This window comes from Anas platyrhynchos, chromosome 22 (genome assembly GCF_047663525.1).
Source record: "Anas platyrhynchos isolate ZD024472 breed Pekin duck chromosome 22, IASCAAS_PekinDuck_T2T, whole genome shotgun sequence".
NCBI lineage: Eukaryota > Metazoa > Chordata > Aves > Anseriformes > Anatidae > Anas > Anas platyrhynchos.
Window position 1 is genome coordinate 8131949 of NC_092608.1, and position 26078 is coordinate 8158026.

General features: G+C 44.7%; 1 protein-coding gene across 3 annotated transcripts; it reads left to right on the forward strand.

Moving 5' to 3' along the window:
- The first annotated feature begins 345 nt into the window (after positions 1-345).
- CDC42 (cell division cycle 42) lies at positions 346-26078 on the forward strand. 3 transcript variants are annotated; one of them, XM_038166545.2, is made up of 6 exons: positions 346-503; positions 11755-11896; positions 16468-16540; positions 18486-18595; positions 18705-18902; positions 23173-24039. In XM_038166545.2, the coding sequence occupies exons 2-6, from the start codon at positions 11792-11794 to the stop codon at positions 23260-23262; spliced, it is 576 nt and encodes a 191-aa protein (XP_038022473.1). In that variant the 5' UTR covers positions 346-503; positions 11755-11791; the 3' UTR covers positions 23263-24039. The 3 variants fall into 3 exon arrangements, with proteins under 3 accessions (XP_038022473.1, XP_038022472.1, XP_071882830.1); XM_038166544.2 differs by lacking the exon at positions 23173-24039 and adding an exon at positions 24662-26078 and having other exon boundaries at positions 347-503; XM_072026729.1 differs by lacking the exons at positions 346-503; positions 23173-24039 and adding exons at positions 7318-7567; positions 24662-26078.

The following is a 26078-nucleotide window of genomic DNA, read 5'->3' on the forward strand; positions in this document are numbered from 1 at the left end:
ACAAGACCAGCAGGTCCTCCTGGCTTTGAAGGACCCAATGCGTCCAAACACGCCTCTGGACACTCAGCGAGGCCGCTTTTCGCTTCGTGCTTCTTCAATTAGCAGGGCCCGGAGCTTTCCTGCGGGTGCTCCTGAGGGGCAGTGCTTTTCACTCAGGGGGCTGGCGGGGCGGGGACACCCGGCCTACAGGAGGCGGCGGCTGGGCTCTCCTCCCCGCCGGCACGGCAGCGCTGTTTTAGCCGCCTCGGCACGGCCCCAGCGGCCTGGGCTGGGGGCCGGGGACCGGAACCAGCGCGCGGAGCCCCCGGCCCCGAGGCCGCTCCGGGCCCTGCCGAGGCGGCCCCACCGCCGGGTGACGTCATCGCCGGCCGCGCAAACCCCGCCCGACTCGGCGAGGCCCCGCCCCCCAGCCCGCTGCGTGATGACGTCAGCGGCGGCGTGCCCCTGTGCCTGAGCCGAGGAGACCCCGCAGCGAGCTGCCAACGCCCGGCGGAGACGCGGAGGTGAGCGGGGCACGGGCCGGGCCCCTCCGCCCCCCGCAGCCCCCGGCCGGGGGGAGCCGCGCCGCGAGGGGGGGGGGGCCGGGAGGGGGTGAGCGCTCGGGGCCGGCCGGGCGCCGCCCTCCCGGGGCCGCGCTGTGCGTGCGGGGCCTCCTCAGCCGGGGCTGTGCCCGTAGGGGTGCGCCGGGGGGGGGTGTGGGGTGTGTGTGTGTGGCGGTGCCCGGGTCGGCGGCGCTCGGCAGCCACCTCCTCCTCATCCGCCCGCTGCGGCGGGGCCTCGGCGCTAGGGAGCGGCGGCGGCAGGAAGGGCCGGGCCCGGAGGCGCTCTCGGGCCCCGCCGGGAGGGGAGCGGAGCGGGGAGGGCGGGGTGGGGGGGTGGGGGGGGGAGGGAAAATGCCGGGGCCGGTGCTGGCGGGGCTCGGGCCTCCCGCTCCTTCCGGGAGCTCGCGGCGCTGTGCGAGGCCCCGCTGCGGCCCCCTGGGCAGGGGGGGCGGCGGGGGGCGCTCCGTGCCGCTGCCCTGCCCCGCGGCCCGCTCCCGGTGTCGGCGAGCGCAGGAGGCGGTGGCGGTGCTCCGAGGGCCGCTGCTGCTGCTCAGGCGCGTTTTTTTCCCTTTCGGTTTTGGAGCCCCGGTTGTAAGGCGAAGGGGCTGCCGCAGCGCCTTGTGGAGCTGCCGAGGTGGAAGGCGTGAGGCCGGTGGGAGCTGGTGGCAGCGGGGGGATGCCCTCTGCAGCCAGGTGGCTGTGAGCGTAACAGCTGGGGTTGTGAAAGCCGCCCTTAAGAAAGAGTTGCAAAATGGTGCGTTTGCCCTGTCCGGGTGGGTACTGCAACCCCTAGAGCTGCTCTGCTACCATCCTTCGACAAAGCGCCGTAAAGACAAGGCCTGAATGAGGAGACCGGTGACGACTGTGGAGTCAAAAGTAGTTCAGTCTGACCATCTATGATCGTCTTTGTCTCCTGTTCATCTGTGAATGTTTTCTCTCCCCTAGAAAAAGAGGTGCTAACTGTCCTTATTCAAAATGTGAAATAGAAATGCCCTAAATTTTCTTTCTTTAGAAGAGTATTTAAAGCCTTCGTCAAGCTTGAAGTGTTACTGATTGGAATAGTTCAATAAAGCACTTTAAATTGCCTCTTTTGGTTAGCGAAAGGTTCAATTGCAAAAGCAACTTTAGATAGAAAGTCTTCATGTTTGGATAACTATATGTGGAAAATCTGTCGTTCTTCTTTGCAAACTGCTCTTTGTTATTTTACCCATTATGGGGAAGGCAAATATGCATCTGAAACAGGTCATACGGATGACCATAAGGCTTGAATCAATATATTGTTAATTGTGAAATCATTCTTTGTTCAAAGTGTTTACTCCTTATGTGCCTCAGTAATAAGGAGGAAAAGCATTTTTAAGTCTTGGCAAGGAATAAAAACTACTGTAATGCAAGATAAAACTTGCTTGCAGTTTGCTAACATGTTTTAGGCAGAAATTTTAATTGTTAGATTTGCGTACTTTGAACTTAGTTATTCATGACCTGTACCTGATGCTTTTGATTCATTACATATGCAGGTTTGGGTTATTTGCTTACCTAAGACTGATGGCCAGCTTTGAAATGTTTGTTTTTGTTGTGAAGTAGATCTGTTGTGAAATCCCTCGAGTATCTAAAATAAAACTGTAGATCTTCTACTACTAAAAGATCACTTGTAAAGAGAAACGGAGCCATTTGAAACTTGCAGGGATTTCCCAGATGAGCGTGCCTCTATCTTTTTCTTGCTTTCCTGGGAAATGTGTACAAGGCTGGTGCTGAGTGTGGTGTGCAGCTGGCTGCTAATCCTGATATTACAGCTCCTTCTAGTTAAAATGGAATTGTTGTACTGAAAAAAATTTCCAAGTCTTATGAGCGTAGACAGCTGGGACATTTTAATTAAAATCTTTTCATCAGTTATCTGTTGCCCTACAGGCTTCAAAGTTGATACAATGTATTGGTATAGTAGGTTCCAGCACTGCTTCAGGGCTTCTGAAAACCTGTACAATATACTGAATACACATCACTGCAGTTTTGGTTATCTGTTTGATACTACGAGTGCTTGCAGCTTTCAGTCGTTTGTGCTCCTGCACCCTTCAGTCCTGCTAGTCCGTCTGCCTGCCTTCTGGGGTTGGCCCAGCTTTTGCTTTGTCTTTAGGCTTGATCATATCAATTTCAGCCATCCCAGCTTCTACAGCGATGGCCTGTAAAGAGGAGCTGTAGGGGGATGTAGTTATCCTCATGCTTGAGGCCTGGCTTCTGAGGAAAGAACGCCTCTTTCTGGAAGGTGAGGTTGCTGTCAAAGTAAATAGAAGTGAAATTGTGTTCTAGTGCTCTGTCTAGCAAGAAGCTTTCTTTATCCACTTAGTGTATTTTAGGCTTCTGCCATGGCTACTGTCACCCCGTTATGCTAAATGTGTATGAAAAAACTATTTTTAGTATTTAGTATACAACAAATAAAATGACATAATGACTAGATTAGCTTTTATACTGAAATTTTAACAGGAATTTAAAGCAGCTATACTTCTGCATCCTATCATCAGTTAATTAGGTGGCTTCCTTCAAGCCATGTTTAAAATAGCTTATACCATATGAGCTAAGGGTAGCAGTGGCCGTACTTCCTAGGGCTTAAACCTTCTTGAGTATCTGTGGATGCCCTGTTGCAGCAGCTGCCTTGGGAAGTTCTTGTAAGCCCTTCTGTACCTTTCTGATGGTACCTGGGTTACTGGCCGAAATCAGAGACCAGAAAGCAAAAAAGTGACAGAATGTGCATTAAGGCAAGGTATTCCCAGGTTCTGGTGGTGGGTCCTTTAGATGGATGTTGGATGGAAGAATTGAATTTACTTAGACCTAGGTATTTAATAAACTTAAAATAACGAATGTGGGAAGCAGAGTTTCAACTGTGTTGTCATGTAATTGACCTTTGTGCTCTTCCTTTTGAGTTTCAGGTTATGATTTCTGCTTTAAAGAAGCTTTAAAAGCTCCAAAATACAGTTTAACCCGTTTCCTCATCAGTAAAGTCACTGTTTTTCATGAGGCATTACTGACTTTTCTAAACTGGCTTTATAAAGAGAAAATGAGTTAGATGTGCAAAAACTTTTCGGAAGCATTGTTCTATTTTTAAGCTGTTGTGTTGCTAATTTACCACCATTTCTTTTGAATGGTAAGGCATAATTCCCAGCATAAATTATTCTGAACTCTGTTCTCATCTCATGAAAAAAGACAAATGCTTGCTTCTTGTGCGATTTCTGTGTGCACCAGGCCTTCTGTTGAGCCTTTCTGTTTGGAAGTGATGTGCAGATACCACATTTGTCTGTATTGAGTCTTCTGTGCATGTGGTCAGATTGCAGGTTTCGAAGTGTAGACCAAACTATGGCTGGGTGAAGGCTTTCGCTGGGCTGAATCAGGGTCAGGGCCAAGCTCAAGTGGTGGTGGCGTGGGTCTGGTGGAGGCTCAGAGGCAGTCAGCCGTGTTCCCTCATGGTGTGGCAGTGGTTTCGGATGCCACAACGGGCACCTCCTGTAACGGGGTGTCTTGAACCACTCAGATCCTGGGTTGAAAGGTGCTGTGGTTTTGTCCAACGATGTGTTCTGTTTTGGCAGAAAATAACGGAACCACTCTTGCAGTTTTTGGATGTAAGGGAGGAAGGCACCCACCACTTCATATGCTTGTGTAGCTGTTTGCAGTGGAGAAGCCTGGCTGTGGAGGTGCTGGGCTGTGTTGTGCCAGTGGGCATCCTCTGTCTGTGGTTCGGTCAGTCGGCTCCAGTTCAGTGACTTCACTGCTTGTGTTGCTCAGCCTAGGCAGAAGGGCTCTCAGGAGGATCCTCTTCTTCCATGCCCTGGAGCAGGAGGTGTTGTGTCTGTGTGTGCCAACTATTGAGATCTGTCGTGCTGTGAGGCAGGGCTGCACTGCTTCCTCCTGCGGCTGCTGGGTGCCAGGCACCCTCTGCTGCTTTAGCTCTGGCTTTAGCTGTTTTAGTTTGCCAGCAGCTTCATTAGCTTTAATAGAAACACCGAGGTGGGTCACTGTTGATAAAGTCTCTTCTGGAATGCTGATAAAGCTTCATCTCTTCAGTCCTTGGCAGTGTTGCTGATAGGCCTGAGCTGCCCCCTGGTGTGCTGCTTCCTCCAGACACCGGGCAGTTTGTGTGCGTGGAGCCCCAGCAGCTGCACCGCTCCCCAAACATAACAGCAATGCTGATGTGCACGCAGGGTGGCTGCCGCTGTGAACAAATGTGCAAAATAGCAGTTCTGCCAATGTCAGCTCTACCACTGGCAGGGAAACACCGAGGTGAGTGTGCGCTGTGATAAGTCAGTAGTGCAAACAGCAGCACAGGGCTGCTCTGCATCGTATTTGTAACTTAGTGGCGTGAACCCGAGGTCATTTAGCTAGGACTGCTTAACACAGAATGAGGATACCGAACAGGATTTTGTTACACGGTAGAGTAAAACAGCATCCTGTGGGGCAGTTAGCGAAGAGTAAAATTGCAAGATGTCCTTGACAAAAATAAGAACTTAATGCAAGCACATACGCTTTTTGGTGCTTTGTAAGGGCGGGGTTTTCCCGGTGCTGCTGGCTGGTTTTGGCGGTGCAGCCATCTTGCACTCTTGCCTTTTCCTGTTGAGTTGATGTTAAAGGAAAGATTACTGTTGTCAGCTTACATCTGCTGTAATTTGCTCTGAGGTACAAAGCAGGACGAACTGGCAGTGCCAGCACTGAAGCACATGAGCAGATGTCGGCCTTGCAGCACAGGATCACTGGGACTGCTGTAGCAGCACAGGGCCCATTGAGTCATGCTTACTGTGTGACTGGGCTTCACGGGTAGCTCTTCTTTCAAATGTAGGACTAAAATGCAATGGTGTGGCTACCAACTGCCTTTTTTTTTTTTAATTGTGGAACTTGAAAGATGGTATAATGCTGCTAGTAGTTTAGGTTTGGGTTTTTAAAATTCCCCCAGCCAGCTGTCTTTAATTCCCGTCCTGTGCACATCTCTGCTCCTCTGGTTTGTTGTGAGGAGCCTTTGAGAAGTAGCGCAAAGTAGCTGTCACTCAGTGCTTAATTAGAAAAGTTGCATTAGGCATATAAAACAGCTCATCTTGGGCAGTTGTGTTTTAAGAACACCTTGGACTTCTCCTTTGGTAACTCATAGTAACTTGTCCAGGGAAAAAAAAAAAAGGTGCTTGAAAACAACGTAGATGTTGGGATAGTCAAGTTTTGTCAAGTGGCAGACTTTGACTATGTGTCTGGGAACTTGGTGCGCCCCTATATTGAGCTGGTGTTCCTGTACTGAGGGCAGCCTTTGTGGTCCTGAGACCAACGTCAGACTGAGGTCTGTCACAGAGCCCATCCTGCCCTCGTGGTGGTAGGGACCATGGGTCCCTTCTGCTGCACACTGAGACCGGGGCTGTTGGTGATGGCAAAGGATGGGTCTTCACTAGAAGTCTTGTGGTTGTCTTGAGAGCACCTTGTAGCAACAGCTTTTTGGCTGTATGTCTTGTAATTAGATAACTTCTCTATAAACTGTATGTTAGGTATTTCTAGCTGAGATGTCTCTACATTGCAGAGTGTACGTTTTGATATAGGATTTAAAGGAGTGTCTGAATTTTTATTGGCAGGTCAAAAAATCCTCAAAAAGAAGGATATTTTTTCAAGACCCTTAATTGATTTGGTACAAGACTGTTTAAGCAAGTCTCCTGCTCTTTGCAGATTTTGCCTTAGACTTCATCCTTTGCTCTGAGGGAGTGCTACTGCTGTGCTGTTTGTAGCTTGATAAGTTTTTTTTTAAAGCTCTGTTTAAGAAATTGAACCCCCAGGCCCTCAGCCTGACTTGAATCTAAGGGATGCTGTGTGCCTGCAGCAGTCGGTGCTACAGACGAGTGGGCAGGTAATGTCAGGCACCAAGTGGTTTATGTGTCTTTTACATTTCACGTATCATGTTGGATATCAGCTGCTTCTATGCTAGCATACTTGTGAGGTGAGGTGTCTCCTCTGTGAAGAAGACTCCTAGCAAGCTGAAAGGTGGGCTTGAGAAGTTTTTGGGTGACTTCTGGAAACGGCTGTTGTATGCTTGCAGAGGGAAATACTGCCCATGGTAACGCTGCTCCTCAAACTAGTTTTGACTTCTGTGTCTGTTTGCTATTCTTGGAGTCCGTCTCAGAGGGCTACTTCTGCTGGTGTTTTGTGCCATGTGTGGCAATGGAGGGGTCACCAACGGGTCCAGCCTCCTGCTGACAGCTGAACTGGTGTGCTTTGAGCTTTGGAGAGCTGTTTGTGTGCAGGGATCTCGGAGCTGGAGTGTCTGCTGCTCTGCTGGCTTTGCAATACAGGCATGTAACTTTCTGCATGATATTGGTAGGTGTCTCTGGTGGGGCAAACCTGACTGCTGGGATACTACTAACAGATTATAGCACTGCAGTGCACATGGTATGGGAGACTTCTCGGTCTGAAAAGCAAAAGTGTTGCTCTCTGGTGGGGACAGGGGAGGTGGTGAAGGGGCAGCGCTTTTGGGTGCAGTGCCTTGAAATGGATGGGATTTTGTTTGAGAACTTGTTCCTAAATCAGTCACATTCTTTATTCAGAAATATTTCTTTTATAAGATACGAAATGAAAGGTAGTGTGGAAGGATGAGAGTGTTTAACAGGTTTGGCATGGATAAAATCCTCTGGATAGTGTTGTTCTGACTGCTTTGACCCCAGAGGAGTTAGATGGATGCACTGTTTACTGTAAAGCCATTGTTTGGAAAAAAGTTTTTGTGGTCTTTTCAGTCTCCAGAAATGGCTGTGCTTGTTTTGTTGCAGTGCGGAGCAGGCTCTGAAGCTGTGACAGGATGCTCAAGCCTTGGCTTGCGCGTTAATGGTGCGTGCTGAAGAGCATCGTGAAATGGTTCTCGATCGCCAGCTTGCAGCAAACGGGGCTCAGCCGCCATGTGCTGAAATGGCAGCAATCGCAGTGCTGCGTGAAGAGGAAGTCGCGGTGCTGCCGTGGCTCGGCAGGAAGCTAGTACAGGATGTGTGGACAGATTTGACAACTTGGTTTCCTTTGGCTAGAGGAAGGTACACATTTTAACCTGAACACAGAAATTAGTAGCTCAAAAAATGAATCTTGAGCAGTTCAGTCGCTTGAAACTTGTGCGTCAGGAGTGACGGTGGGATCGCGAAGGTTTGTGCTCCATAGTGTAGTAGGGAGCACTTATATATGAAGCATGCCACCATTTCACTAACCCTTCAGTTAGTACTTCACATTGTAACTGGAATATATCGTAACTACTGTGAATTACGTGCTGTTTTTTAAAACTAAGCAGCTCCTGTAGCAATGCTGTGCTTTGTGTGTTTGCCATTGTAATGGGAAAATGGCTCGCGTGGGAGGGGCTGCAGCTCTTTGGGGCAGTGTTTCTCCCAATTGTGCTACTAAGTGGTAGCCTGCCATGGGTTGCTTCAGGTTTTTGTTGTCTGGCAGATGTCGTCTGGTGTGTGTTCAGGCCTGTGCTGAGAATGGGTGCAGTTCCAGGCTTTCCTTGGTGTGGACGTGTAATGCCTCTTCGTGCAATATCGTGTGGGGCACTTTGGTTAGGTGTTCATCCTAACATTTGTATTTGCCAGTTGCAACTTTCAGCAAAATTCTGAAAAATGGACCTACTTGTCCTGGAATAGGAGGACTGTGTGATGAATTTGTAGACTACCAGATGTTGTAACTCTCAGGTTCCAGAAAGCTAGATACTATTTTTCTGGGATGCTTCTGAGTTCTGTGAAATCACATGCTGAACAGGTGAAAATATAATGAATGTTAGAAGTATGATCAGGTAACATTTTTTTACTGAAGCACTGTTTTTTTTTTTTATTCAAGATTATAATACAAAGAGGTTTGGAAAATTAAATGAATTTAGGTTTAAAAAAAGCCTTGTTGAGCAGAACTAAGTTAAATTGTGTTATATTCAGCTTTCATCAGCTTTCTTTTCTGGACTTTACTGAAAGGCTCAACTACATGGCTCAGTCTACTTCCTGCACTCACACTGGGTGCTTTCCAGTCTATCTCAATTCCCTCAGATGTTTTAAAAAAAAAAAAAAAAAAAATTGAGTGCTTTCTGATCCTGCTGGGTGTCCTTTAAGTAGACTTACTTCTGTTAGGCACTTTGTGGGGAGGAGACAGAAACGTGGAACTTCTTTTCCCCTCCCTAGCATTTGCTTTGGGGAAGAGTTATTTTCCAGTTGTATCTCGTATTGGACTACTTCTTTTCATGTCACAACTTGATGTGTCTCTAAATGTTTGTTTTTTTTCCTCCTATGGAGGAATAGGTGCTCAGATAGTACAGAGCAGATAGCTCCCTAAAAATGACTTTGTTTTCAGCTGTGTTTTGTGGACCTGCTAGAAGTGGAGAACTAAGTTCTCCTGCTAGAGAACTGTGTTCTCCACTCCTGCTAGAAGTGGAGAACATCAAGTAGCTCATCCAGGAAATACAGAAAGCCTTCTAATCCAAGTAAAATGACTTATTCAACAACTCTGCTTTCCCACCAGTAAAACTTTGGAGGCCTATGCTTAACAGTCTAAATCTGCTTAAAACTTGGGTCACCTTATTTCAGTGTTTAGAAGTGAATTTATATATCCATTTATCAAAATGTGGGAAGGTTCCCTTTACATAACGGATGTGCTCGAATGCAGTTTGGTCCTTGAAGGCAGCAATCCTAAAGAGCAGAATGGCTTTCACTTGGATGTGGGGTGAATTAAATCTCTGTGGAGAAGTAGCAGTCAGCCTGTTAGAATTTGTGTTTTGTAGTAGATCTTCTTTTCTTCCTTTAAGAAAACCTACCCTGACTTATCCAGACGCCTGCTGTGCAGTTCAGGTCCTGCTTTGTGCTGCAGCATTTGCAGCCTGGTCCGTCCTGCTGGCAGGAGGTGCATGGTGAGGGTGAGCAGCGCTTCTCTGAGATCCTCTGGGACTGCTGATGCACGTGCCTGACCTGACAGCTTCAGGCATATCACTGCCAGCGTGCACGGTGCATGTCCAGCTTGTGTTTTCAGTCACAGGGGAAGGAAGGGTCTGACCTGAGCCCCCGGTAAGAGCAGAGCATCATCTCACCTGGAGCCGGTGTGGGGACCTGGCTGTGGCCAAGGGCAGAAAAACGTGGGGTTTGCAGTGCAGTTGTGATCTGATGCACCTTGTAATGCAGGTGTTGCTTTGTTACTGCTTGACTGAGGTCCGCTGGAGCAATGAGGCTTAGTGAATAACATCAGTTACACCCCTTTTTTATGAAGACATACGTGAGCTTTTCCTGTACGAGTGCACACGCAGCACTTTGTCGTTAATTGGGTTGGGATGTTGCAATGCACAGGATGTGCTTCAGAGCGCTGGGTTCTTCTGTTAGTGTGCTGTGGGCTTATGGAAAGGCTACCTTGGGGATGAGGAGCCTGCAGATTACAGGGGGAATAGAAGAGGAGGAGAATTGGGAAGGAGGGAGGAAGGCAGGACGGAGGGGTAGGTGTCTGCCGGAGGGGTGGCAAGTGAGCGTGGCTCCCTCTGAAGGGGTGGCAGCAGCTGGCAGTGTAACCGAGAGGTGGGTGTGCTCCTCTGCTTGTCCCAGTGCCTGGGATGAGCAAGGCCAGCTGGAGCAGAGATTCCTTAAATTTGGGTGAGCAGCGTAATAGATTCCACTTGGAACTGAAAAAGCAAGCAAGAAATGGCTGGAAAACCCCATTTGGGGTGCTTTATTGTACTTGATCTACTAGTGCTGAAAAGAACTCAAAGGCTGCTACCTGGGCCGTGCATTGGCACTGCTGAATGCTTGTCTTTGGGCATCTTTTGAGATGGTTCATTTGAAGATAGCTGGCTCAGTCTTGGAGCATCCCTACAGCATGTGAAGAAAAGCTGCTGATGCTGTTTGTTCTGAGTTATTAGCAATTACCTTCCCACATAAGCTGTGCTGTATCCAATTGTATTGCTTACTACGACCAGAGTGCTCAAAATCTGGAACTGCATTTTTCTCTCTCCCAGGTCATTCAGAAAAGGGAGATCTCCAGGAAGGTCCTGGTAGCATGGTTCTGTAGGGAGCAGCTCAATTTTTTTTATGCAGTTACCCAGAAATGAGAGCCACGGCGACATCCTTGCCCCACAAAATGGTGGCAATGCTTTAGGCTAGCAACTTGTAGTGGGTATCTTGTCCTGTCCTCCCCCCCTGCACCCTGGCTGAGAATAATTCAGTTAGCAAATCTTTGCTGCTATAAACTTCAGTAATATGGAAGTGTTTGAAACTTGGTGGCGACTTTGACACAAGGCTTGCTGGAGTCAGGATTTCGTACCTGTATGTGGAAAAGAAATAACTGAAGGCCTTGTATTTTTCTAATTAAAATGACATCTTAATCAAGGAAAGCTGTCTGGCACTGGAGGCAGCAGGCTAAGGTTTAGAAGTATTGATAGGCAAATATTGATTGAGGTGTCAAGGTAAATATTGATTTAGTTCCAATAATAAATCCTGTAGCGGGGCAGCGTTGCAGCAGCTGGCTGCTTCCAGATCTTGTGTCCAGGGAGTAATGAGATTGCTCGGGGTCTGGTGCTGCTGAGTTCCTCAGTTCAGTCACCACTTCCAAGTGGGGATCAAAGTACTTGCTTAAGTAGCAACCATAACCCAGAGATTTTAGAATTGTACTTAAACCTTCAAAAAAAAAAAAGGGGGGGGGGGGGGAAAGGAGGATTAATCATGTCATGTTTACTTCTGTCTGTGCCTGCTTATTTTCATGCCATAAATTAGTTTCAAAACTCATACTGCGGTATTTCCTTGTGAGATGTGTTTTATTTAGCAGCTATTGAGACCCAAGCTCACACTTCTACCTTTCAGTGTATCTAAGGCTGGATATTTTTATGGATTAGAAACACTCTGGGAAGGCAAAGATTGTTTTTTCTCCCAGCTCCGGGTAACTAAGCAAAAACCACACTGTGTACAGGAGTGATGTAATTTACCTGGTTCTTCTGCCTAGCATGAGAAGTGACTATGCCAAATAAAATCTTGGCTGGTATTTGGCAGTTGTATGCAGTGGGGAGGCTGGCTATATGGGGGAATTTGCATATATGAAAATCCTCTGGGGTGTGTGTATGGTGGAGAGACTGTATCAACCACCATCTAGGAATGTCTTGTGTTCAGATCCCATGCGTCCTGTTAGGGAGCTTGGGCTCTGGCTGAAGCTTATCAATGACAACCTGCTATACAGTGAGAATGAAAAGCCTCTAAATACTTCTCTTGTTTTCTTTCAGGTTTACGTTGGAGTTGATACTATAGCAGACGTGAGCTATGCAGACGATTAAGTGTGTAGTCGTGGGCGATGGCGCTGTTGGTAAAACCTGTCTCTTAATTTCTTACACAACAAATAAATTCCCATCGGAATATGTACCAACGGTGAGTGCTGAGAACAGCTCCAGTTGTTCTTTTGGTGTGATGGGGTTGGGCAGCATGAGTTTCCTTCCTAACTAACCTTCATGGCACGAACACCTTAACGCTTGTTCTTTCAGCATGTTGGAGGCTAACACCTGGAAAAGTAATGATCAGCTTGGTACGCTGCTGCTACTGATTTTTGCTATTACCTGGTAGTGCTGGGATTCTTTTCATGCATGTAGTCTGTATGCTGTTTGACTATTTGTAGAATCTGGGTTCTCTTTGGTGGCCATCAGCTGGGCTCTGTGAATAGGATCACTTGCAGTTGCTGGAACTGTTAAGTGGGGAGTGAGCAGCAGGAACTCTTGCTATCCAGCTTGCTGAGCTCAGTTGTAGCTTTACCTTCATTTTTAGGCCTTCACTTTTAGGGAAACTAGTGCTTCATGCTGCTAGAACAGCCAGTGACCACAGTTACTATTTCTGATGCTGATTTTTTTTTTTTTTGCTTTGCAACTCTGAGAGGTCCATAGGTCATGCTGTGAACTACAGAGCATGTCTAGTTATTTCTCTCACATTTGGCTGAAGTCATGTTTGCATCTAGACTGCACAATCTCATTCCAGATACTTAACTTTGTGTAGTCCTTTGCTATTTCTATCTCCATGTAACACGCTTCAGTAACCTCTGAGTATTACAGGGTCAGATTTCTGAGATACTGAATCCTTTGGCTTATCTAAAAATCAAGTTTAGAGCAGTTTGGCTGAGGCACATGAGTTATTTTTCTAATAGGGAAGTGATGCTGCACTTAATATTGGATATGCAAGATTGGCATGCTGACAGTGAGATAGTTCAGTTTTTTTTGGGGGGGGGGGTAAATGATCTTTTCTGCTATTGTAAAGCAACTTAAAAGAGTAGATAACTCCTCTGAGTTACTGGGTAGCTCCTTCCTGATGCCTCTTTCAAAATAGCAGCTAGTTTAAAAAAAAAAAAATCCTGTCTTTGTGGAAGAGAAGTTGCAGTGAGCTTCCATGCCTCTTTTTTTTTTTTTTTTTTAGCTGTTGTCTTTCTACACTCTCTGAAGATCTTCAGCTTGCTAAATTTGAGGTTTCCTAGGAACGGGATGGACTTTCATGGGTTTGATATTCCTTTTGTTTTAGTTGTAGATCTGGAGCTGAAGAGTAAGCTTGAAGTACCCCAAACCTAAGTGTATTCAGCTTGGATGCAGTGACCAACCTGAGGGTTGTGTTGTGGGCATGGAGACCTAAGTTCAGCCTGTCATGGAGATCCTCTTGTTATGAGCTAGTGGGGGCACTTTACCATTCTCTAGCTTTTCTGAGTGGTGCTGAGTATCTTGTTGTGGTGCTTCTAGGACAGCCATGTTGCATACCGAACCTGTGGAATTCTGCTTGCCCTATTTAAGCTAGTCTTTATGGTCATGACAAAATGAAAGTGATGAGTGAGTTTGGGCAGGCAGCCAGCTGCTTCTGTACTTCTCCCTAGTGAAATTACCCTTAATTACGTTGAAAAGTTTTAATCTTAAACTCATGAGGCTTCAAAATATACTCTTTAAATTTGCTGTCCTGCAGATGGTAGTACTGTCTATAAATCCCTGGTAAGAAACTGTGTGGAAAAGTTACTCCAAGAAATTAAGTTACTTGCCAGAGAAGTGTTTTCAAGGTGTGCTAAGGCTTAATTTGGGTCCCTTTTAAAGCTGTCCAATGCTTCTGAAATAGTATTTACCTCTGAACCTCATAGCTCAAGAAACACATTGTTCTGGGAATATCACAGTCTTATTTCTAACTCTGCTCATTTCAAACTCTGGAAACTGGTAAGTAACCTCTGATATTCAGGCTCATGCTTCTAGTAATAAACAGGAAAAGAAATACAACAGCATCGTTCCCAAATGAAAGCAAGCTGAGAGTCAGCAAACCCAAATGTCCATGAAATGTTTGTGGCTGAAGAAGGAGACGTGTAAGAAAGACCCTAGAATAAAGTCAGACTGTGTAACAGAAATGGTTAAGCAGGAAAACCTGGAGATAAAGTTTTGCTCTGGAGCATGGTAAATACGGGCGATGGCTCAAGGACAGTGAGCCAACCAGCACTGGGAGTCCTGCTGCAGCTACACTGCTGATCTAACAGCAAATCCTGCTGCACACTACTGTGAGGTGTCTGCGAGAGGAAGATAGCAGGCACCCTTTGTTGAGTGTGCCTCATGGCATGTGGAGTGCTGCAATGAAGAAGTCAGCCTGCTTTCGGCTGAGTCCTTCTGCTTATGCAATACTGAATACAGGAGGTGCTGAGATAAACCACATGTGGTCATTGTGCTTAGTGGTACTTATGAACAATAACAGGAGCAAAACGCTGATGTTTCTAACAGTTCAGACTGCTAGATAAGTTTACTTGCTTTGCGGTTCTGTCTCTTTCTTCAGGGTGTTTCTTGGTGGGAGATGAGTTTCATGCTGGTGCTGAGGTCCATGCATGGTTTTCATTCCTATTTTCAGAAAAGGTAGCAAGGAAATTGTCTGGGGAATGGTAGGGCAGGTGTGAGCCTTGTACCACAAAAGTTTAGGCTTCCTGCTGTAAAGGGCTGCCTTGTGCTGGCAGGAATTGGAACTTTTTGTCTGGCTAATGGCTACTCTGGGTTTTAGCTTGTTTGGCTCAACTGAAAATAAAATTGTGGGTTGTGCTGGGTCTGTAGCTTCCAGGTTTGTTTGAAGGCTAGCCTTATAACCTTGGTCTCTTAGTGCTGAACACCAGACCTTTTCTATAGTGACTGTACCTTTAAAAACAAACAGGGAACATAAAAACAAACCAAATGTTAATGCTCCTAAAAAATGGGCAGCTCCAAATAGTATTTTAAACTTGCTGTTCGATGGGCAAAGTAAGGGGATAGTAGAGGAACAGAGTCAAGCAGGAGTCCTGGTTGAGCATCTCTGGGGAGTTAAACTTCTGAATGCCTGCTGAGGTCTAAAAGAAGAAGAAATGTTCTGACCTTTGGGGGCATACCAGTCTCCTGGTCTGTACCTAGCAGGAGAGTTCTCATCCTGAGCTGTACTTCTCAGTCTTGGAGCAGTGGTCATCATATGTTGCATATGCCCAGTGAAATGCCCGCTGCCCTCCTCCAGGCTGAAGGTCTTGCTTGTAATCGGATGCTTTCTGGGTTGTTAGTCTGGAAGGGATTGGGCTGCAGATAACGGACCTGCGTGTTGAAATACAGTACAGTACTTAACATCTTGAAAGCTTATCCAAAGTAGTCTGGAAGGTGGGCTTTCAGCTGGGGGCATGCAGCTTCCTGCATACAGCTTCTCAGTCACAGTGAGTTGTGCCAAGTTGAAAAAATGAGTGTGGTGTCAGGTATTGCTTTAACCAGGACAGCTGGCTGGAAAGGAGACTGATCTGATCAGCTCTTGAAAGTTCACATTTGAAGTGCTGTCTTGCTGGTCTTAGCCTCAGAATTTAGTGGGATTTTTTCAAGGACCTGGACTCTTAAGCCTTTATTACAACTGCATGTGACAGCTCATTTCTCCATGTTCTTCCTTCTCTCACTTCCATGAAAAGCTTTCAAGTTGAGTGTGACCTGCTTTAAATTAGTGCTGCAGTTAATGTCACCTGTGAGAGCTTCTGAGCCTTCAGGTTTGTGCTGAAGTGTAGCCTGCTGCCAATCCTTACTTGGATCTCAACCGTCTCTGAATAATCTTGCAGAATGCAGAGACAGCTTTTGTTTCAGTGGGAATGGTTCTCGGTGGTTGTAACTTCTGAAACAGTCTGTTGTGGTTTTGAAGATGCAGTGGTCTTTGGTCTATGGATGCTGATCTCAGACAGCAGACTCCCTAATGAGTATGCAGGTTTTGAATGAAAAAGCTTCGTGATCAGCTGTGTTGTGAAAAAGTTACTTGGTCAACCATTTCTGGTGCAGGGTTAGCTTTTGACCTGTGTAGCATGGCTCCTCTTGTGGACAGGACTGTTGTGCTTGCTGCTGCACAGGGACACCATGACTTGATCTTCCAGAGCTGGATTCTCCATTTAGATTAGGGATGTGAATTTGGCACATACTGATTTTGACTGGCTGCATTACTGGGGATTCTTTCCTCCAAAGTTGGAGGATAAATTTTTGCTGAGAAGATGGGGTCTGAATTGTGTTCCCTTGATGTTCAGAAAGATGAACTTCAGAGGACTGCAGTCCTATGAGTAGTAATCCCATAGCTCTGTCCTGAAGGATGTAAGTAAGGCAAGACTGAAGTTCATCACTTCTGTCTTAGTGGGGACGTGTGTTATTGGGGTGTAAGTGTGAAGGTTGAAATTTCTGTGGCAATGTGGGAAACCTCAATTACAGGCAAGAGCTGTTAGAGGTATGTTGTTCAGTGGCTTTTACCCAGTTACACTCAGTGGTGTATCTAGTGTGCCTTTGCTTTAGGTACCTTGTGGAAACAACTTTTGCATCCCCGTTCCAAATTGAATTGTCCTGTTAATAGCAGCATAGTAAGCCTGATGGATTCTGTTGTCCTGCTTAGATGACTGTTGCACAAACTGGAGGTCGTCTGGCAAGGTGAGTAGGATGACGGCTTATTCATATCCTCTTAATATGCTTTCTTAACAGGTTTTTGATAACTATGCTGTAACAGTGATGATTGGAGGAGAGCCTTACACCCTAGGCCTATTTGATACTGCAGGTGAGAAATCAAGTGTTTGCATCATTGTAACACCCCAACTTTTAGTTGTTATGATGTTGAACACGAAGACATGCAGGTTTTTTTTTTTTTTTTATAAAAGGGAAAAATCTTTATTCCACTTTCCTGAGCTTTTGGGAGTTGCTAAATTGAGTTCATTAGACAAAGCAACCAACCTTCTTGTAGAGCTGTTCTATTTTGTGACACTACATAACAAGTTTCAAACTTTTACCTCTAATTCAGGGATTACCTGGTGGATAAGAGGTTTTGTCTTATTTAAACAAAAGTAAAGAAGAAAACTGAAGAAAATACATGGACTGTGTGTGATTTTTTTTTGTTGTTTGTTTAGTAAATAGCCTGTTTTTTGCCAAATGCCGAGAGAGGATGACAAGCAGTGGAACCTCTTAGATGCCCATGTGGCTTGTCTTTGGTGCCATAAGGTGGATTAAATCTGGATGTTGTATGGGGCTTCATAAGCCCTATATGTGCTTTTTAAAATTGCAAATCTGCACAATTCTTCATATTTACTAGACTGTATTTCTGTTTCTGAATGGAGAAATGTACAGTGATAAAACTACTATCTATGTTTATTATATAGCATGGAAAACTTAATGGGACAGGTTAAAAACTGGTTAAATTGTTAATTACCCAGTCCCCAGCCCATAATAACACCAGAGCAGTACAGCAGCATCTGAATTATTCAATGTATGGTTCTTCAGGAGACCTTAGTTAGTAACCTGTTACCTAAAATTGACTTGGCAGAACTTAATGTGGCTCTTTCCAGCTGTTTTTACACTGGTCTACTGTATTCTTACAATACTCAGGGGTCTGGTACCTGCTTAGCTTTGGAGCTGTTCACTGGTACCAGTAAGAGCTGTGTTTTGGTCCTGCTGCCTGTTGTACTACTGAGGTTCTCATGGCTCAGGCCTTTGGAAACCAGAGCTTGTGCAGAAGTACACATTCATGCTGTCAGCCCCTGAGTGCAGTGCCCCATCTAGTAGTCCTTCAGGCTTACCAAATGGCTGAGTGCATGTAAGTGACTTGTTGAGCTTGTGGATATAACGGCTTTCCTTTTGGAGTCAGGCTTCTGGAATGGAAGGCTCGGCACTTCAGGAGTCACCTATCTTTTTGCTAAACAGTAGCTATCACAAGTCACAGAACTTAAAAATAAATACCTTTTTTAAAAAAAGGATGAAACCCATGTTAATGACTTTTATTATAAAATATGTTTTTCTACCATGAAGACAGCTTTTTGGAGTACACTGCTAATTGCAGTGAAGTGTTTTTTTTGGTCAGTGCTTAGTTCATCTGTGTCCAGCCAAGCACCATAGCTTTAACAAGCTTTTTTAGGCATCTGTCTTCAAACTGTAGGTCATCTCGCACTGAGATGTCCCAGGTGTTGAATCAGCTACTTCCAGCTACTGGGACTTCGGTGTGTTTTTAGGGGAATGCTGTTGGACAGCCTGATTATTCCCATAACAGCAGCATTCTTTTACTGCTCAAAGGACACTTTACTAGATGTTTGCAAGTATCAGTTGGGACCTAGTGAACAAAACTGTTTGTGCATGTTAATGAAATTTGATGGCAAAATACATTGCAAAATCCATTTAATGGATAGAACAGGTGCAGAAGACTTCTATAAAAGTCTTTGTTGTAACTGAGGAAAGCGTTCTGCACTCTGTGGCTACTGGATCTCAATTTGTTACAGCATACTCCTGACTTCCATGTTCTCCTGTGACTTTAAGCAGCTTGTTATTACGTAGCAACTGACTGTATTCTGTATTTGAAAACTAGGCTCCTTAATGTTTGGATTTGGGGCATGTGTATTTGCTTAAGAGTTAGGATTACTCACAATAATGCTTTTGTGCTGCAATATGTATTTTAGCAACCTGTAAAGGGTGATACTTTGATGTCTGCCTCTAATGCTGTTAATTTTCTCCTCTTCTAGGTCAGGAAGATTATGATAGATTACGACCTCTCAGCTATCCGCAGACAGATGTATTTCTGGTCTGTTTTTCAGTGGTGTCTCCTTCTTCATTTGAAAATGTGAAAGAAAAGGTTTGTTTCCCTCTGTCTAGAAAGGGAAGAGCTGGTGCAGTGATTTTAGAAATACCTAAGGGAATTAATCTAGGTGGTCAGTAATAAATACTGTATCTTCTCTCCTTAGTGGGTACCTGAAATTACTCACCATTGTCCAAAGACTCCTTTCCTGCTTGTTGGGACCCAAATTGATCTAAGAGATGATCCCTCAACAATTGAGAAACTTGCCAAGAACAAGCAGAAGCCCATAACTCCAGAGACGGCTGAAAAACTGGCCCGGGACCTGAAGGCTGTTAAATATGTTGAATGCTCTGCACTTACGCAGGTAAGAGTTGGTCTTTGACTGTTTCTCCTTGTTTGTATTCCATACTTTTTTTTTTTTTCAGTTACAGGGGAAGAACAGTTAAGTATGAATGTGAAAGGATGTGAGCTCTTTCTGCTGTTGGCACAGTAGCTTTCTCTGTCCTGTTCTCAGGCATGAGGAGCTGGCAGTGGTACAAGCAAATCAGCCTGTAAAGATTAGGCATAGTGTAGAGGGGAGATGGAGGAGGGTTTGCTTGCTTAGTTTGCTTTTGTGTTGGAGCAAAATAGCTGTCAAAAACTTAGAGGGCTTGTTATGGACAACGAGTGGGTTAGAACACAGAATGCAGTTCACTACTGAAGAGAGCAGGCAAAAACAAAATAATAACACCTCTCAGATGAGTGGTTTATATCTCAGCAAAGTAAGTTCTCTTCTAAGAATAGAAACCTTCCTAGCTGTGAAATCTTCTCTCTCTTCCTGTGAGAGCTTCCTTTTTCTTCTCACCATCTAGTCTGTGGTGATGTACATTTCCTTTATCTGCCTTAAGATGAAAGTTCTATTGAAACAGAAAATAACTATCAAATAGTTCTTAAGATGTCAACATGGTGGTGCTACGAACTAACTTGTGAAAACGAGTCTTAAAAACAACTAAAACTGCTTACTTGAGGCCAGGAAACCCAACAGTTCTTTCCCTTTAAGTCAGGAATACTGGAGTGGGAAGTAACCATTGATTGGCTAGCTGCAATGCTGTCTTTGGATGCCTCCAAAACTTAATCTTGTGTGCCTACTTTTGCAGAATTTATTTCAACTCTTCACAGAGCATTAAATATGAATTTGTCCCTACCTGATGTGCATGGAACTAAAGGTGCACAGTATCAAGTCTTGCTCTTCTAATTTTTTTTTGTGCATTGATCTATAGTATCTTGAGCACAAAGCTTTATTGCTGAACTTTATGAAGCCTGAAGTTCAGTGTGTCTTGCACCTCTTGCCCAGATTGCATGGTGGCTCTTTTGTTTGGGTTCCTGAGACTTTTTGTAACAAAGTTTTGCCTGAGTGATTGCTGAGAAGAGGCTTTTGAGGGAATTCAGCAGGACACTGGTACTGGATGTGTTGTGGTAAGGCATACTATAGTTCATCCTGGGAATCCCTATGCAAAAGGTAGTCTTGGCTGTGACTCCTTAGTGCCAATGTGCAAACGGAGGGCTGTTGGTGCTTGAACCGTAATTCTATGGCTGTTTAGTCCTCAAATACCGTTTTAGCTGGTGTCTGTTGCACAGCTTGAATGCTGCTGCTGACTAGGCTGTAGAACCTACTCACTGGTTAAATGGGTACTAGGATTTTTGTCTTAAGTTGGTCAGGGAGATGCATTCTTCTGTAGCTTTAGGCTGGCCTTGTTTGATCTGCTCAAATGGCGTGGAAGCCATTTTGTTCTTTTTATTTCCAGATAAACTAACTGCATCGGTTGCAGGGAACAGCTTTCCATGCTGGGAAGTTCAGCCTGAATTTCTTGCAGAGTACTAGCAATTGTACACCTGATAGTGGTTTCAGAGAGAGAGAATAACCTGGTAGGAGGGTTCAGAAGCCTTCTCACCTGAAAGACTAGTCAGTCTGCTTCTGCTCTGTTCTCTTCTTCATTTTTTGACCTTCACCACAAAACATCTCTTCCTCAGTCTGTTGGCAATAGCTGCCAAGCAGAAACGTAAGTTCTCTGCAAAGGGATGGTTGAAGTTTCCAGCAGTGATCTAGCTGGCAGCTTGCTGAACACAGAAGGTGGCTGGCCGCTCTAGCCAGGAGGGTGGTTTTCCTGCCTGCAAGGCAGAGTTTTAGCAGTTTAGAGTTTAAGCTAGACTCATCTGGGTAGTTCCAGTCTTTCCCTTAGCATCCATCTACACAGTTCACCTCAGCAGCCTAGGTAGTCTTCGGCCTTCCCACTACCTCGCAAATGACTTTGGCACTGCAATAGCAAATAATCGTAACATTGTAGAGCCGGAGTATGTGTTTTTCTGGAAGGAAGGTTTTGTTTGCCTATGGGGAAGAGTCATTTCTGAAAGTAGTAGGTGAGCTGTAAGAGGCTGAGTTTGAGTGTTTTTTATAGAGACGGTATCTTTTACCTTCTTGAGTTTGAATGTGTAATGGTGAGGAGTGAGTTTTATTCCCTTATTTTCTTTTAGGTGTAGAATCCCTTTTTGTGATGAATTCAGTGAAGTAGATCTGTTTCAGTTTCTTCAATTACATCTAAAAATAATACCCAAATACTACTGTAAAAGTAGATAATGTTCTGTTTTAGGGAAGGATGACTGACAAACAGCTTACAAATAAAATGACTGATTTGTTGCTTGGTATATTTGATACAAGTCTGAGTAACTTTCTGTAGCTCAGTGCTAGTACCTGACACACAGGAACATTTTGAATTTGGTTCCTTATTTTTTTTTCCTGATGTTGGACTTGAACATAGTTGATGATTTTGACACAGCCAGATTTATAAAGTGTCTTAAACCCTCTGTGAATAAGGGGAGCCTGAGTTCAGCTGGCTTCCCAGTGCAGCCCAGGAACCAGTATTACTTGAACCAGAGCACCAAGGCTGTGTGCTGTGGTGTCAGACGCTGCTCCCTTCATGGGGTTATTCTTCTGTCATCTGGACTTCTGATTCTAGTCTTACTTTCACAACAACTTTGCCCCTGATTTTTTTCCACTTCATTGATCCCCGTTTTTGTGGGCTAGAAAAATGAAGGAACCCATGAGTAGTAGAATTAAGGAAGCCTATTTTTCTTGACTATTCCTCTGAGTTCTTTAACATGTTACAACTGAGTCTATATGACAGCCTTAATCTCATGGAGAAAGGAAATCTACTTCGTTTTCATACTCAATTTAGGCATTATTTATTTGAACTCTATAGGTTTTTAATCAGTATGGGTTGCAATGCTTAAAAAAAAAAAGGCTGGAGAGAATGTATGGAACTGTTGTACGTGGTGACTTCCTTAGACAGCTTACGTACTTTCAAGTATAGTCTTGCTTGTAATTTGATGGACTTAAATGCTTCCAGATAGAATTGTTAGATCTCCCATGCATGTGCTTCAGTAAAAGACTTGCTAAAAGATATATATGTGTAGTTTAACCTGTGAGGGAGAAATTTGTTACATTTGAATGATCTTCCTTTTAAAAAAGAAATCTTAATTTTGCAGAGATTAAGTTACTTGCAGAAAGCAACTTAAACTTTTCTGTTCTTTGGCTGGTGTAAAGCAGTTCTGAATTTATGAAGGTTGCGCTCATGACAGTAGATTTAGGCGAGTCCAGTTAGCCCAAAGTAAGCCAGGTTTCACCTCTGGTGTTCACCTGTAGCTTGGCAGAGCTGCGTGGGGGTGGCCATGTGCTTTGGTGTTTCCGTTGTGCTTCCAGCAAATGCAAGGCGTGCTTTGTGCTCTGGTGTAATCCCCGCAGGCTTCTGGCAGCTATGTGACTCCTGGTGTGGTGTTGGATCTCTGTTATTCCAGTCCTAACACTGTGTCTGTCTTCCTGGACTTGAGTGGTTATACTTCCCATGGTAACTAACTGAATAACTGAAATGTGTTGTTCCTGTAGCTGGCTCCTAGTGTCAGCATAGCAGTGCTAGGTAAGGTGCTGTATCACTTCTTACATGACCAGTAGCCAGTGTCTGAAGGTGATGATGACTTATTAGAGAGGTACTGCTTCAGTCCCAGACTGTTTTCCCAGCTCTTTGGAAATCTTCAGTTATTCAGAGACTGAATTCACAGAGCAGAATTATTTGGAGCCTTTGCTCCGGACTGGCTGCTGTCCTAGTAGATAGGAACAGCGAGTCCCTGCATCTTATGTGCTTGCCTACCACAGTGGGTGACTACAAAAGGAGGTGTTCGGGCAACCCTTTGGGCCTCTGTGTTGGGGCAAGCTGCTCTCCAACATGTTTGTTCCCCTCTAATCTCACTAAGTTTATATTCAGTACAGTTCACTGACTGTACAGTACGGGGGTAGCCACTGCTCTTTGTGCAGCTCCTTCCCTATTTGTCTCTGCCAATTGCTGCTATGTTTGTGCCTCTGCCCTTTTGGGTGTTCATTTTGTCGAACTTGATGGCCTGTCACATGTTTTGTCTGTTTGTCTGACTTCCGGGTCATCTAAATGAGATTTCTGCCTGGGACCTAATTTGTTTTTTGCCAAGTAAATATTTTTACTGCCTCTGTGAATTCAGTCTGCTCTGTCCTGAATGCTCTTTGTATCTGCTTGTTTTTCTCTAACCCTCTAACCTGGCTGCTGTTTTTTCTCCTCCCCTCTGTCTTGTAGAGAGGTCTGAAGAATGTGTTTGATGAGGCTATCCTAGCTGCCCTCGAGCCTCCGGAAACTCAGCCCAAAAGGAAGTGCTGTATATTCTAAGCTTTCTCCTTCCCCTCTTGCTGCTGCTTCCTCTGTCCCACTACTGTAGAAACCTGGTTAAAAACGAATAAAACCACCTTTATTGAAAGCCGTTGTGTCTGCTTACCATTTTAGAGCAACCTCTGTATTAGCTCTTGGACTGAAAACCATACTTAAGATCTTTAGTAAAACATTGTGACTGTGGAATGTGAACTGGACTCGCTTAACTCTCTACTGCTTGGGTTGCCAGATGTGGGTAGCTTTATAATTCAGGCTGTTGGGGGAAAGGATCTGATTACATCATTATTTTAAAGAAAGATTGACAGAGTAAGACATGTCTGATCTTCCTGAATCCAGCTGGAAGAAGCGATGCGTATTTTCAATTTCTACTTGTGACTCTTGTTAAATGTATTTGCATGACAAAAGTACATGAAACGGTGATCTGCAAGTTACGCTGTAATGTGAAGGATTTTCTGGTTCTCCTTTGTGCAGTGAGATGTTTTTCTGTTGCTATTGCTTTGGCTGTCCGTGCTGTAGTGGAGTATTTGTAAGTCCTTGGGAAGGAAATATCAATGTATTTGCTGCTGCTTTATGAACTGTTAAACTTCTTGCTTTCACTAACATGGTAGAACATTTCAGTAATAGATCCTTAAAGCCTGTTACTGTAAGATGTAAAGCTGCTTCTTACTCTTACGCTTCTGATTTTTATTGTTTTAAGGAGAAAACGTCAATTGTAGTTTCTTTAAATTTTGAAATTAAAAATTGCGGTTGTTTGTATAAAGGACTGATGAAACTTTATTCTGATTTGCACTTCCTGGCTTCAGTTTAACCCTTATGCAATGTATCTGCTTTGTACTCCTCCCATCTTGACTTCTCCGATACCATGCACAGCTTCTGGGCTCCACCTGGCTGCTTCTTAACCATGGGGTGCGTGGGGCCAGAGGCCTGACCACAGCGTGTACTGGAGCAATTGGTTGTTGCATGCTTGCCTTGTCTCTTCTCTCTCCTGACACACGGGGGTCTGCACTGCTATGCTCAGCGTGTTCCGGACCAAGCTCTTCATTCGAATGCAGCACTTTCTGCTTTGTCATTAGCATGTGAAATGTGTTACTAGCCAACTAATCATAAAATCCGCATTGGGTATATGACTTCAGTACACGTTTGCTTCTTGTGGAGTATACTGGTCCATTCTCAAAGGACTTTGTTCCTGCTCAGCAAAGCAGATGCTCTGCTGAGGACCTGCTAAACCGCAGCAGCGCTGCTTGGGCAGCCCCTGGATGAGCAGAGTAGGCTCTGGGAGGTCCAGATGGCAAACCTCAACCGCTTGCTAGCAGGGTCTGTCTGCCACTTGGCTCTCTCTGGTTTTGTTTATGTGAACTCAAAAATGAGACTGCCCCTTTCTCTCTTTGCCCCTTTTCAGAAAGGCCTAAAGAATGTATTTGATGAGGCGATATTGGCTGCCCTGGAGCCTCCGGAGCCGAAGAAGACTCGCAGGTGTGTGCTGCTATGAACGTCCCTCCAAAGCCCCTTCTGCAAAGCTGGTGTTTGATGTCATACTAAAAGCAATGTTTAAATCAAACTAAAGATACAAATTTTAAAATTTTGTTTTTGCAATAATGACAAATGCCCTGCACTCCCATCTCCCCCACACGATCCCTGTGTGAGATGAGAATGTTAGTGTTTATTCCCTGGTGTCCCCTCAATTCAGTTAAACTAGTTAATTTTGAGTAATTATGTAGTATCGGAAAACACTGATCAATACTAGTTTTTTATTTTGTTTACTTGTTTCTAATTTTTTTGTTTAAAATCCAGCAATGCTTGCGATGACTTTTTTTCTGTAACAGACTAATTCTAGGCTGTTTTATTGAAGTCTTGTCCCTTATATCAGTCTGGCAAGACTTGGTTCTGGTTTCAAGAACTCCTAGGGCTGTTCTGCAGTCAGCCAGCAGCCTGTGTGTCAGCAGACTTTCATACTACAGACAAATACAGGAAAGTAAGATGTCCCAAGCTGGTGCTCATCTAAGGAGGAATGTAGAAAATGCACTTGCATCTCCTCTGAATTTGCCTTGTATTTCTCCTCCTGGCTTTCTACTCTGCAGGTCGTAAATTTCTACCCTATCCTCTAAATTATAAAGTCTTAGGAATAGAAGAATCCTTTTCTCTGGATGCACCATCAGACTTGAAATTAGCTTGCCAGTCTTTTCGTAAACTTTTTGTCACAAGATGAAGAAATAACAGCACATTTTTAAACATGCCACACTAACTCAGTTGGCTTTATAATAAGTCCATCTTCTGCCAGTCCTTAATTATTTGAGAAATGCTTAAAATGACCAGTGTATACACTGCTGTTTAGACATTGAAAGGACCCATTCTGCATTAAAACGAGTTTCGGAGCTGGTCTTGGTGGTGCATCTTGTGCTGGTTGGGCCAGCATCCCTCAAGGAGGGGTGGAAATACAGACCTGTGTCAGTAGGAAGGAACTGCAAGGAGGGCTCTTGGAGGGTTTTCTAGTGTTCAGTGTGGCACCATGTAGGGACCAGTTAAGGGAATCCCCTTTTTCTGCATTTTGTTTGTAAGTAACATTGAACCTGCAAGATGGGCTACAGTCCTATAAGGATTGTGTGCAGGATCTTCGTGTAGACTGCAGTGTTATTAAGGATTTTACCAAAAAACACACTTTGGCTTGCAATTTTTTTCTTTTAAGACTTAGGGAATCTTCTCCATCTTCCCAAACTCCAATTTCTTGTCAACTCATTAGTATTGAACCATTGCTTTTTCATGTCTAAGTTCTTTGTATATGCATTCTTTTCAGATGTATTAAACATAAAATATCTTCA

Bases quoted from the DNA above. Each gene is read 5' to 3' on its own strand.
- CDC42 (XM_038166545.2), top strand. From the start codon at position 11,792: ATGCAGACGATTAAGTGTGTAGTCGTGGGCGATGGCGCTGTTGGTAAA. The intron at 16,541-18,485 runs GTGAGAAATCAA...CTCCTCTTCTAG, and splicing joins AGGCCTATTTGATACTGCAG to GTCAGGAAGATTATGATAGA. The intron at 18,596-18,704 runs GTTTGTTTCCCT...TTCTCTCCTTAG, and splicing joins TTGAAAATGTGAAAGAAAAG to TGGGTACCTGAAATTACTCA.